The sequence below is a fragment of the Topomyia yanbarensis genome, chromosome 2, assembly GCF_030247195.1.
Source record: "Topomyia yanbarensis strain Yona2022 chromosome 2, ASM3024719v1, whole genome shotgun sequence".
NCBI lineage: Eukaryota > Metazoa > Arthropoda > Insecta > Diptera > Culicidae > Topomyia > Topomyia yanbarensis.
In genome coordinates this window covers 364679220-364693416 of record NC_080671.1, presented here as the reverse complement: position 1 = coordinate 364693416, position 14197 = coordinate 364679220, and the positions used below count along the sequence as shown (strand labels likewise).

The 14197-nt window shown below is 37.3% G+C and overlaps 1 protein-coding gene across 1 annotated transcript; it reads right to left on the bottom strand.

The window, feature by feature from the left end:
* Window positions 1–8577: 8577 nt before the first annotated feature.
* LOC131680724 (uncharacterized) lies at window positions 8578–8961 on the bottom strand. The gene has a single exon (XM_058961431.1). The coding sequence runs from the start codon at window positions 8959–8961 to the stop codon at window positions 8578–8580; it is 384 nt and encodes a 127-aa protein (XP_058817414.1).
* Between the last annotated feature and the right edge of the window lie 5236 nt (window positions 8962–14197).

Sequence of the window (14197 nt, the reverse complement as noted above, 5' to 3'; positions counted from 1 at the left end):
TCTATCACACATATCGACTCACGTTCTTGTTCACTCGCCTGTTTTCATATGTTACAATTTGCTATATACCCTCCCCATCAAAACATAATTTATTGAAGGTCTTTTAACGGTAATCTATTAATTAATCAAGTATCTCACTAGGTGATTGGCATTATTTGGCTGATCCATCTAGTAAAAATAGGCTGGTCTGTCCAGAAAATATATTCAAAAGAAAAGTTCCATATTGAGAGCTGTGATGAGGAAGCCCACGCCCGCCAACGGAAATATACAGATTCTCCATGAAATATGAAATTTCATTTTCCATTTAAATTTTCAATAATGTACTAATGAACTTAAGTAAGCAATCTAAAGTTTAAGTATTTCTTGATCGATTAGTGGTGGAAAAAATGAAATTATTTGATAAATTACATTGTTATGCAACGTTCGCACTACCAGTTAAAACAGGTTTTTATGCTATCTTGGTGACATTTTTCTTGTTGCTAATTATTAAAACGTGTTATAACTCTGTAGTGTAAACATTGTATTATTAAACCAATTCTGCAGCGTTTTATGTTATATAGGTGTTTTATGTGGTAATAGGACTGACATAATTATATCTTCAGTACAGCGGTTTGTTTCATAATTTAAAACATATATTTTAAAATTTAAATTAGTATACCCAACCGTTCTATTTGTTGTATACTTTAAAACGCAATTAGAACTGTGTTTTAAATACATAGGGTAGGACAGATATTCTGACTGGATAAACTGGGAAAACAATTTTAAGTCCAGTAACGCTTAAGACATGGCTTGAATTTGAATCGAAAAAGAACACCCGCTTCAAATGCTGCTGGGACGGTAAGTTCTGTTTTAAAATTTTCCGTTGTGTGCAGTACGAAACAAAAGTGTTTGAAATTATAAAACAAAAAGTTCTGCTGGGAATGTGATTGTTTCCGCTACAATTACACTCAGATTTTTCACGCATGGGATACAGGCCGTGTAAATGAAAACCGCGTAAATTTAAAAAAAACGCGTTAATGAAAGCCGCGTAAATTTCAAAATCCGCGTAAAAAACCTGAGTGTACTCTCCTATATAAAATACTACGCTGCTGAACAGTGCAATAACTACAGAAGCACGTTGTCAGATGCCTTACTGATAAAAAACATATAACCGAAATATGAAACATGAAAACCAATAGGCTCTTTACCCTACGCAGCTACAAAGCGCCGTAAACATGGATTAACAAGTTACAACGCACACGCATGCATAAAAATAAATATATTTTTTTCAAACGCAACACTCTTAAGCAGCACACACCGTATATAATTAAATCCAAACCACCCCTCCCACCCACTTTGCAAATCATTCTGTGACATCCGCACACGGCCACCGCTGGCGCTGCCGAAAATGCATAGCGTCTACCGCTTATTGTAGTGCCCAGACGCTGCAGCCATGATCTTACCCGTTCGACATAAGAACAAAAACTGATTCAAACGGGTACGCGTCACCTCTATTCATAAACTAACCGTATATGGTTTAGTCACTTAGGTGCGAGTGTGTGCAAATGCCAACGTTACCGAAAATCGATAGCGCTTATTGTATCGCCCGGAGACGATGTAGCTCGTATGGGATAAGAGCAACAACTGATTTAAACGGACATGCGTTGCTTCTATTTATGACTTTTCGTGTTTCATTGAGCAACTAAGCTGCCCTCTCTTGACGGCTGTGTCTGAGAAATCTGCCTCACGAATGGTAATTTTCCCGTTTTTCGTGAACTTTTTAATTTTACCAATTTCCAAAAGTCTACTTTTATTGGAGAGATATTAAATTATTATCAATATTTAAGTTAGGTGTTTCTGAATCGGTTGGTGTATGAATGATTAAAATCCATCTAGTAATATCGGAGTTATAAGCGTGCAAACCTTACATAGTTTCGTTACATGGGAGATAGTTCAGATTTTAGAATGACACCTAGCCCCAGATAGTGGAGTAAGACATTTTTAATGTCAAAAAATAACTTTTTAATGGTTCGAGATAGAGTTTCGCTGTCGTCCATAAAATTGAAGAAAATTAAATTTTAAAAACTTTGTCGAAGACACTTAAAATCTATGTTGTGTACTTTTCATTTTACAAGAAATTTACCAAAAAAATTTAGGGTGTTTCTTAAAAAATGGCTTTCTTTGTATAACTTTTAATTTTTGATGACTTTTGATTTTTCATTACACTTCAGAAATACTTTCAGATATTTTGAAGGAGAACAATTTGTCTTAATATATTGAACCTCTAGCTTCGCTCGATAGAAAGTTATATATACTTTTTACTAAAAATATACTATTTTTTGAGTAAATATTGCAAGATATGAAAAAATATCGTATTTGCCATTTTTGGTGAACTATACTACAAAGCATGCTATTTCATAAGAAAGCAACAGTATTTAATGTTCAGTGCCCGAATCGAAGATAATTCTATTTGAAAAAGTTATATTTTTTATATAAAAGTTCTTATAACTTTAAAAGGAAAAAAGTTAAGTAGTTGGTATTTTAAAGCAAATTATGCGCCTTAAAATAATCGTCAAGTTGTCCAAAGGGTACTTTAGCGTAAAATAAAAACTTCAAAAGTTATAGAAATAAAACCGTTTTTTGAGGAACACCCTAAAGCTTACATTTGAATTTCTCGTGCTATGGAAAATATAAAAGCTAGAGCTTGCATGTCTTCAGCAAATTTGTCTAAAATTTGTTGCTCTACAACTTCAATGAAGACAGTAATGCTCTATCTCAAACCGTTAAAAAGTTCTATTTTAAATATTGCCAAATTTAGAACCACCCTAGCATCGGTTTAAACAAAAAGCAGGGCCTTGCAAAGTACAACAACTTTGCCAAACATATTGTAAGGCTAAGTCATTTAATTTTAGCAAAAAGTTAAAATTCCTGCTAAATTCGCATTCTGGACCATTGTGCAACGGAATTATAGAAATAGATATAAATGGGAACAATTGGACGGAATAGACTAGAGGAAAACTAGAAAACGAAAACAAGTGCAAATAGCCCAAAAACAGACAAAAGTGAAATCATAGAAAACATGTAAAATCAAAATGGAAGAACATGTAAAAGCGAAAAAAATATAAAATTCGATGAAATATCATAGAGAAAACGTCAACAAAACTCAATAGACATAGAGAAACTCTAAATAGAGAAAACGTCAACAAAACTTAAAAATATCAAACTAAAATAATGGGAAAAATGTTCAACTGAAAAAATTAACAAAATAGAAAACATGGAATTCAAAATTGTTTAAATGGGTAAAAAAGTAAAATGCAAGGATAAATAGGAGGATATAGGAGAATATTGACACAACCCACACAAAAGAAAAGCCCAAATTTCAAAACAAATAAATGGAGAACAGAAAAATTCACAACAAAAAAACGTAAAACGAAAAAAATAGAAAAGAAATGATTTTTTAAGCGAATGAAAAATGTGAGAAAAGGGCGGATAGAGAAGTAGTGAAATAGATTTATAAAAAAATATAAGAAACGAAAAAAATGTTTAGTGAAAAAAACTAAATAAATTTAATTAAATCAATTGAACAAACATATGAAAAGGAACAAATAAAATGGTAAATAAAATTAAAGATACACTGAAACCTCCATTTACGAACAAAACCGGGGGTTCGTAAATTGAATTAGTTCGTAAAAAAAGTTTTCGTTATTTGGGATTTAGTTCGTAAAAAAAGTTTGCTTCACATTCTTATTAATATTCGTTGGTTGAGCAATATTCTCGATAACCTCGACAATATGGGTATTTTTGGACGGGCTTGACAAGTAAATGATAAAAATGGACAATTGGAACAGTTTTAAAATCCAAGATGGCGACTTCCGGTTGAGCAATATTATCGATAACTCTAACAATATGGGTATTTTTGGAACGAACTTGACAAGTAGATGCTGAAAATTGGAACCTTTTCGAAATCCAAGATGGCGACTTCCGGTTGAGCTATATACTCGATAACCCTAACAATATGGGTATTTTTGGAATGGGCTTGCGAAGTAGATACTGAAAATGGACAATTGGAAACTTTTCCAAGTTCAATATGACGTTTGCCGCTTGAGCATTATTCTTGATAACGAACAATATGTGTTCTATTTCCGTCATGCACTCGTCAACCCTATCCCGAACATACCCATTTGGTTGAGGTTATAGAGAACTGGATTCCAAAATAGTTCAATACATCGATTTCCGTCATGCACTCGTCAACCCCATTCCGAAAATACCCAACTTATATTAGTAACAATTAACTAAGAATACATAAGTATATAACTTCATGCTGTAATGTACGAACTCAAACTTTTCAAAAAGAGTTCGTTATTTCGAATTTAGTTCGTAAAAAAGTTACGTAAATCGAATATTACGTAAAAAAAGAGTTTGTAAATGGAGGTTTCAGTGTATGAAAAAACATGAAAAGATAAAACAAATTGAGAAGATGGGAAAAACGCACATATTTCAAAAAGATGCAAAACTGATTAATATGGTAAAGGAAAATATGGACCAAAATATACAAAAAATGTAGAATAAGTTTAAATGGTGAAAACAGAAGAAATGAATAGCCTGGTTGAAATGGAAAAAGAAACAAAAATAGCAAATGTGAAACAATGGAAAGAGAAAAAATTGGAAACAATATTAAACCTAGATTATATGAAGAATATAGAATTTCACGACAAAATGCCAAAAAATGGAAATTATTAAAAATTTATTTTGATTATAGATGTTTTAACTATAGTGTCATTCGCCTCCTTTCGGGTTAGAGAAATCTCTTTTGGAAAAAATCTCTAACCTTATATGTAGGGGTTGGGAATAGAACCCATGTGAGCTGCGTACTAGGCAATCAATTTACCAACTACGCTATTCCCGTCCCCTGAAAAGTTTATTTAGATTGAAAAAGTTAAAGATGAAGGAAAACTTTCCAAATGCGCACGAAAAACTACTATGAATTATTTTATTCAAGAATTTTCATGTTCTTTCTCGATTTGTGGAGTTATTCAGCTTTCGTTTCTCAAGTTTGGACAATTGAGCATTCTAAAAGAAGGTTACAAAGTGTTCTTCTTCTTTTTAATAAATCCTTTTGTGATTCAATTAGCAGTTACGGCGGATTGAAATAATTAGAAATAGAAGTATATCGTCCTGAAAAGATAAGAAATCACAGTTGGACTGATGTTTTAGTTTTAACAGCATAACTTAAGCAAAAAATACTGTTTTTAAACCCATCCACAGATTGCATAGTTTTAAGTTATTTAGTAAAAGGAGAATCAAAGTCAATTTTGAGACTTCGGAACTCAAAACCACTTAAGAATTTTTTTAAATTGTAAATAAATCCATGAGATAATTATAGTAGAGTGAACTGAAAATAAATTTCACACTTTAATAAACAATTTACAAAAAATAACTTATGCTTTTCTGCCCTTAGCGCGTTTTAATCGCTTTTTAGTACCGTAAACCGGGGTGACTTTGATCAGCGGGGTGACTTTGATCACTCGAAACTTTTTTTCCTAGATCGCTTATTAAACCAGAATAATCTACCAAATCATTTTAATTTAAACTGATTTTTACTCTAAACTTATAAAATACTGATTTGTTATACTTTTTGAGTATATTGTTCGGTTTTTGGGTACAAAAACTACAAAAAACCGAAATTTGACTTTACCTTATTTTTACGAAGCTTCGTAAAGTGTCTATTTTTTTAAAACAAATAAATCTCAGATTTGAGCAAAAGTAACAAATTACAAGCGAGATTTTATTTTCCTTTAGAGTGGGATGTACCAAATTTACTTTTAAGAGTTTATTTATTTTAAATACATTTTTTTGTGAAACTAGTTGGCAATTATTTCAATTTTTTTAAGCTAAAACTCGCAACATTTTTTTATTGTTCAATATTCCAACGTGTTAGAATGGATGAAACTTTTTGTAAAGCGATACAGCTCTGAAATAAAACAATTTTAGCAGTTTTAAAGGTTTTCAGAATCTTTTTTTCTAGTTGGACACGAATTATAGGAATTTTGGTTACTCGAATTTTACAGTACATTGTAATACTTTGTATAATACCAATTAACATCTATTTAACAATGAGTATCTTTCCAGAATCAGTTTAAACAAGCATTTCAATGAAAAACATTGACAATGATAACTTAATGTGGGTAAACATGCAGGTTATCAAAGTCACCCCGGAATACGAAAACGGACTTCAACTTGAAATCATTTTTGGAAAAATAGCTGTAAGCGGATAATTTTAGGTAAAACCATCCAATCTTATTCTCCATACATCAGCACATGGTTTAAAAATATTAAACTTGAAAAAAAATTGTTGCGTCTAGAAATATGTAATGATTCTTCGAAAAGTGATCAATGTCACCCCGGTTTACGGTACTAAGTTTCAAAGTTTTCTTTGGATTAGTCTTTCGTGCAGTATAAGCTATATGCTATAATTTACGATTAACTTTTTGATAGAAACTGGAGGAAATTGAAACTCGAATTGAATTCTCAAATGAATTGTTATTGAAATAATATTTGACAGAACCATTTCTTCTGTTCAAAGTCCGGGCCCCTCCACAACTTCAGACCCGGCGGGAACACCCCGTCCCCTCCCCACTCTCGGTGGCCCTGCGAGGGGGTAATATAGTTTTCATATTAGGGGTTTAGTTTTTGGCTTTCTCATATAGAAAGGTTATGCAATCACTCTGAAAACCGTCAAACTAATCCCGGCCCGGAGAGCCGAGTGTTATATACTATTCGATTTAGCTCGTCGAGATTGGAAAATATCTGGTGTATATGTGTTTTTTCTCTTTTTTCTTACTTGGTGGTAAAGCTTTTACGCCGACCCAGCACACGTTCAGTAGCTAGACCATATTACCGATTTCTTCCATCGTGTGCCACAGTGAGGGACTCTGAACAGAGAAGATAACGCTGAGCCCTACTCCCCTAAACTCCACCAAGTAGTCCGACATTTGCCTGATTCCCCGGATTGCATTTGAAATGACTACTTCGGAGAGAGGCGTGCCAATGCACTTCGCTTGTTTCTAGGTCTAGCTGGTTGTGCTAGATTTCGCTGGTCTCATAACCGCCATATCAGTCCTACTCGGCATGATATTCTACATGCGATTCCGTTTGAAGAGTGGGTTCCGGTTCAGTGTCCCCGACGGTGGAGCTGGCCTTCCCCGGCGGAAAATTCCCCGACAAAAGAATGTCTCCCGCAACCGTTGACGGACGCGTTATTCTTGCTTCGCTGCAGTCCGGCAGAATGCCGAGGTCAGTCCAGCGATTCCGGGTGGAGGATTGCGTCCGGTTTACTGGTGCCCGACGACTCAAGCCGGCGATTTGCTACTGACTATTCGGAATATTCCCTGATGGTGGATCTTTCCTACTCCGACGAAGAGTTCCCCGGCAGTGGAAGATCTTCCGAAACCGATGCTACCCGGTCATGCCGAGGTCGGTCCTGCGATTCTGAATGGAGGGTGATTTCCAGTTCACAAGCGCCCGACGACCATTTGCCGCTGCTACTTCCCGATCTAAGGGAAGTAGTCCCAGGCGGTGGGCCTAGCCTATTCCGTCGGAGAAATTTCCCGACGTTGACGGTTGGATACTGAGGTCAGTCCTGCGATTCCGGGGGCAGGATGACTTCCGGTTCTCAGGTGTCCCGGCGGTACCTCGACGATGCTTGCGCTCAGTCTAGTCCCCGGCGGTGGTTCTAGCCTACTTCGGTCGCACCCGGTGGTCTACTTTATCTCTTTTCCTCAGCCTGACTTGTCAAGGCAGATGGCGCCGGTGGTTGAGTGGTAAGCGTAACCGCCACTCATTCCAGTTGGCCTGGATTCAGTTCCAGACGAGGTCGTTGAGATTTTTCTGCGGTAAAAAAATCTGTGGTCACGTCTTCCTTCGGAAGGGAAGTAAAGCCGTTGGTCTCCGGTCCATGAGTTTAGTCCAGATAGTGGAGCCACCTCTCTGGCTTCGGTAAAGAAGAAGTAGAATGTAGCACATTGAAAGATCTTTCGCTACTCCCAAGCATAATTATCTACTTATTCCCTGTACAACTTCAGCTAGTCAAGATCGATAACGGAGTAGCAGCCAGGGGTGGTCGCACAAGCTCAAGCTCCTCAGATTGACTTGTGAAGTGGCATGGTCGGTCCGGCGATTCCAGTTAGAGTGTAACTTCCGGGTCATCGGTGCATCGACGATCCGAGGCCGTGTACTGCAACATTGCTGGTCGTTGCTCCTCTCGCCTGTTCTTTTTACCGCGTCCCATTTTTCTTTGTCCGCACACATTCTTACGACAATATTCGCCATTTTACCGTACTCACCGACAATGGTTCTCATTTCGTTTCGCTCGTGCTCGAATCGCGGGCATTCGAGGACCACGTGCTCAGGCGTTTTCTCTGCATCTCCGCACGCGATGAATAACGCGTGGCCGAACCTGTGCAGATACTTTTTGAAACAACCATAACCAGAGAAGAAGTGCGTCATGTGGAAGTTCACCTCAACGTGCACTCTGTTTACCCACACTGACAGACATGGAATTAGTCGATGGGTCCATTTACCGTTTACAGCGTTATCCCACTAATGCTGCCACTTGATTAAGGTGTCAGCTCGGGCTCGTTTATGGGCTCGCCTCGTGCCTCGATTCCTATAACACTCGCTATCTTCTTCGAGTAGAAGGTTTATAGGAATCGTTCCAGCTATCACGTAGGTTGCTTCTGACGAGATAGTTCGATACGCGCTAGATACCCGCATGGCCATCAGCCTGAACGCGCTGTTCAGCCGAGATGTGTTCCTTTTCGTCAGCAGAGCCGTCACCCACACCCGTCCTGCGTTTCCTAACACCGATGTGGAGACAATCGCCAGTAGTCGCTTTTTACTGCTGCTAATCGCCGAATTGTTGGGTATGATTGGAGATAGTGCCGAAATCACTTGTACGGCCTTCCCAGTACCGTCTTTATGCATGGGCACACTGGGCCAGGGCCAGGGGCCCTGGGATTTTAAGGGCCCCCATCTTAGGATGAATATAGAATCATTCTGAAGGCCACGTTCCAAAAAATTTGTAGCACTAAATTGTTCATAACTCTTGAGCGTGTAGGTAACAATGTATCAGTAGCAACTCGGAATCACACATTGCACCTTATTCCATGTGACGTTTGAAGAGCATCAGACAATCAAGCAGAGTGATGGTAGCGGTAGGAAACGAGGCACTGCATGACCAGGATGATACGGAACCAATTCAAACGTCAATCCAACATTTGGATTTAAGTTTCAATTAATTTTGAGCAAAAAAAAAAGAAATGTTTTGTACAACACGTATAGAGAGTTCTAAAGGCACCAAGCAGGAAGGGCATCCAAGAAGGTGGCAAAATTTGCACAAGGAAGCTGTACAGAAAGTGGAAGAAGTTGTCAAAATTTGGTACAAAGTCCTTGTTTGGCAAGCGATCCACCGATGTGGCAAATTTTCATTTCTTCATCAAATCAGGAGAATCTTGAACGGACAAATTTTCATGAAATCCTCCAAAAATGACGTCGTATTCTGGAACAGAACCAATTATGTTGTTTTTGTACGACACAGCGCTTTATCAAAAATATAAAATTCCAAAACACCCCTGACCTTGTGATAGTGTGATTGAAAGTGTCTACACAAATCGACTCTACTTTTACCCTTAATCTGATTTAAGGAGTTCATGCAAACTTGCGTGCTCTTGAAGATATTTGAAGAATCTTGGGCATTAGGTGACCTACATTGTGTGTATATTTTTTCGATTGGTCCCAATATTTTCTGCCCCGATAAATGTTTTTATTAAAATTCTTGAATTGTTGTCTCTAAATATGGTTACCACAAGCAGAAAATTTTTGTGAAACAGAAATAAATAATTTCAATTTTAAAATTCAGTTTTGCTTTGCTAATTTCAAAATTTCAGTATATGGTCAAATGGCAAATTATGGGTTACGGCGAAGTGCACGAATCAGAAACAGGAATCAAAATATATTGGCTGAAATGGAACGGATCCCGTGGGTATTCGAGGATTTGTGCCTCACGGCAGCGTGCATTCGTATTTCGACTGTTTTACATGACTGGCATTGAAATGCATTATGCTGCTCATATCAATAGGTTCGAGTTATTTCGATGTTTCGCTATGTTTCTTTGTTCTCGTAATAATGAAGGTATTGAACATTTGTACTTTAGAAAGGTGAAGAAGCTAATAAATTATATTATTTATTTTTTTGCCTTCGGTCTCTTTCTGCACTGAACGCCTATCACCGGCATCAGAGAAGCGACTCTACGATCTAAAACCTAGACTTGCCACTTAGCTACTGCATCATTCCTCATTATTGACGAAAGCACTTGTTAGCACCAAACAACGTCTTACAACTATGAAGATCAGATTTTATCATATGGGGAGGGCATAACGTAGCTGGTAAGTCCATTACACTGTCACTGACACTGTCAGAAGATAATAATGTCTGCAGTGACTTCCTAATTTTTCGGAATTATGTAATTATTGTAAGTATTCCTATCTGCTACGGTGCAGTAAGTTTGACGCGCTCTTCTCATACAAACCATCAGGTAGTGCCTTAACGAGAATCGCAAATGCTGCTATTCAAACGCCTGGATTTTATTGTGGGAAGGAGATTCTTTGTCCCTGTGGAGTGCGCATAATAACTTCTGCTTACGGATCCAACCCTTTATGGCCCTTCATACAGCAATACATTGAAAGTCGTTCGTTAGCAATATTTAGCTTTGCTGTTAAAAGCAACTGCAGCCACTAGCGTAGCCCTTGCACTGATGGTGGGTTCACTAGATCATCATCATCACATCATACTTTGATTCCCAAAGTGTTTTGACTACTTTCACAATGTTGAATGATCTGGTTTAAATTTGAAAAATAAATATCAAGGTGTCATATGGCTCTCTGCTTCTGGGGATTATTTTTTGATCATCCTACTCTACAGCACTTTATACCAATTATAGGGGCCCCTTAGCTCAGTTGTGCCCAGGAGCCCCGAGTGGTCTTAAAGCGGCCCTGAGCCTTCCCGCATGCGTGGTTGAAGTGGCTATGTGTGTATGTGTGTGCGTATGTATTTGCGTATGTGTCAAAAATGTCACTCATTTTTCTCAGAGATGGTTAGACCGATTTGCCCAAGCAAACTTCCCATTGGCTGCTATTAAATTTTGTGTCGATCTAAATTCTGGTTCCGGAGTTACGGGTTTAAGAGTGCAACCACGAAGAATTTTCCCATATAAACTGATACCATTATGATATCAAAATGATGCAAAATTAACATTATCGATATTTGATGCAATATCGAAACAAAATTTGGCAAGTTGGGAGTTTCAGAAACTGTAACATGAAATAGGGTGGGTGCTCCTATAGTTGGAGGTGTACCAATAGTTGCAGTACAGGTCGGACTCGATTATCCGGGGAATCTATTATCCGGGAAAAATGATTCGATTATCCGGGTGTTTCGAAAGAAATTCAAAATTTCAACTAGAATGTCTGATTACAGTACAAATTCGATCATTGCAGTCAATAGGGCCTTTTTTTGGGGAATGGGTGTCTAGGGTTAACCACCTCTCAAATTGTGGCCTACTTTAAAAATAGCTTATATATGGGTTATTCCGTGTAAAGTGACCAAAAAAAACCAAAACTTGGATTCGACCTTACCGGATTGGAACCAGTTTACAAAAAATTGCCAATATAGAATAAGTTAAATTTTTGTGTCATTTGAACCACCCCTCGGACCATGGGCACACTCTTAATCTGAACAAATTGTTTAGAAAAATAGTTTTCTTCGGATTATATCTCTGGCACTGTTTGCATTAGAGCGCGAGGTTATTGTTGAAGGATTTGTTCAAGGAATCTAGAAAGTTCTAGTTTTTAATGGCAGTGTTGCCAAATATTCAACTTTTTAGTACATTTTTCTCGTTTTACACATATCGGTTACTGCAGGCCTTACTGAAACATAATATGTCATTATACCTACTTTGATCGGTCGGTTTCTGGCACTAGCTTGGAATTATGAGCACATGGATTCTCAGGATCCGGCTTGGATACTTTCAAGGACTCTGATCGAAGTTTTCTTAGCATTCCTATCTATTTCAGAAAATCGATTGAATCCTTATCCGTATTTCTACGATTTTTTTTATGAATTTTGATGCAGGATTTTAGAGAAAAGCTTCTCAGAAGTCTGGTGGAATCCTTTTCAAGATAGAATTCTGTCGAAGATTATGATTTATTCAAGATGCTGATAGAATCTTGTCCTTATTTTTAATAAAATCCGGTGTAAAATTCTGATGAATATGTTTCTCTGAGTTCCAGTGAACTTTGACACAATATTGCTCTTCTCCTATTATTCCCCTTTAACAACTGATCCCTGCTGAGAATTTCAATGGCATCTTTAACCCCTTCATGTCCATGTTGTTTATAAACAACCTTGTTTCTAAACGACTGTAATTTTTGGTTTACACAACATTTGTTTACAACGAAAAGTGAGGCTTATGGGACTAATATCCTTCATTAAACTTTCAAACTTTGAGCACTAACAGTTATTATCAGTAGAACAGAAGTTATTACAGTTAATCTGATTGGGTTCCGCTCAAGCAGTGCTGCCAGGGATAGTTTCTTTTAATGATGAAAACTTTGGAATATTTTCGTAGCCTGGCAATATTATTGAAAACTGATAAAACTTTCTAATCCAGACTGCCTTCGACTACCTTCTTCTTGTAATTGGACTAGACCAGAAGGTAAATATTGACCAGCTTCTATCACTGCAACAGAAACACCTATCTTTATTAAACCAAGTTTTTCGTATTTCATGACGCCAACAGTTTAAGGAAAAATAGTTTTGGAACCGTATACACGGTATAATAAAGTTGGTCAAGAAAGGGTTAACAAGAATCTAATAAGAGACCCGGCTGTCACTTGAGGCGATTTCTGTTTTGGGTACTTCAAGTAAAGTTGAATGTTAGCCTATGTAAAGAGGGCGCCAGCAGTACTCTCGTTGAGGCGGCCAGTAACTCATCTTCTACGTAACCTTCGGTAGTCCTTCGCTGGTGACAAACAACATTGGGAGAGTTTACGAACACTACATGCGTAGACTACATGCGTACAATCCGGTACGGTCAACTAAATAATGCTACAAGGACAAGGACAAGAGGCACAACGCGCACTCTTCTAACTAGAATGAGGGATGAAAGAAACGTTAGCTGTGATATGTGACACCACCACTTAAATTAAACTGGAGTCAAGAAACAGACGACCTCCAGCTTACTTACTTACTGCATATCGAATCATTTTTCCAGTAAAATCGATGCCCCGGGTAATCGAGTTTGACCTGTATTGCAAGACACACACCTTATCAAAAAGCTTGCCTTAGAATTCTTGCACAAATAGCTATAAACAACTGATACGTGCCGTTAATTCGTTACCAATATAAATAATAAATGAAATCCAACTGAAAATACAAATCACACATTCGACTAGGGTCAAAATAGGTCCACTTACATTTACCGTAACAAGAAAATTTATCCTGATTATTTTATTTCCAATTTCTTCTTGAATGAAGCTAAAATTCAGAAAATATCGAGTCCAACCTGTAGTGGGTTTAGGGTTCGTCGCGGTGCGGATGTGGGCGGTAAATGGATAGTCCGCACCGCAACCGCAAAAAAATAATAAAAACGCACCGCTTACCGCAACCGCACTGCATTTACCGCACCGCACCGCGCGGTAATGCGGTAAATGCAGTAAAATTCTGTATTTTTGAAAAATGTGTCGAAAAAAAATTTTTTTTTTTGAATAACCAAATATAATAAAATATTACTCTTATTTACACGTACATTGACTTTGACGGACTCCTCAGAATGTAACATTTATTAAAAAATTAAAAAAGTTGACACTTTGCAAGTTTTATTAATAAAATTCCGTACATTTTGAGATAAATACTTTCGAAACAAGGTAAATCTTAGCATAGCACTGAAGTCATATGAAATGTAGCTGTACTTAGGGTTGTGGTACCGGTAATACCAGTACCGAAAATCCCGGGAATACCGACCCATTTTTGGTACCGTAATACCGGTACTGAAGAAAAGCCAGTACTGGTATTTTCGGTACCATACAATTTTTTTATGAAAAATATGTGGATTCTCTAGGGGGACATGTTTCAAAATATCGGTCTGCAAGATGACTTTTAATTA

Bases quoted from the DNA above. Each gene is read 5' to 3' on its own strand.
- LOC131680724 (XM_058961431.1), bottom strand. From the start codon at position 8,961: ATGCATAAAGACGGTACTGGGAAGGCCGTACAAGTGATTTCGGCACTA.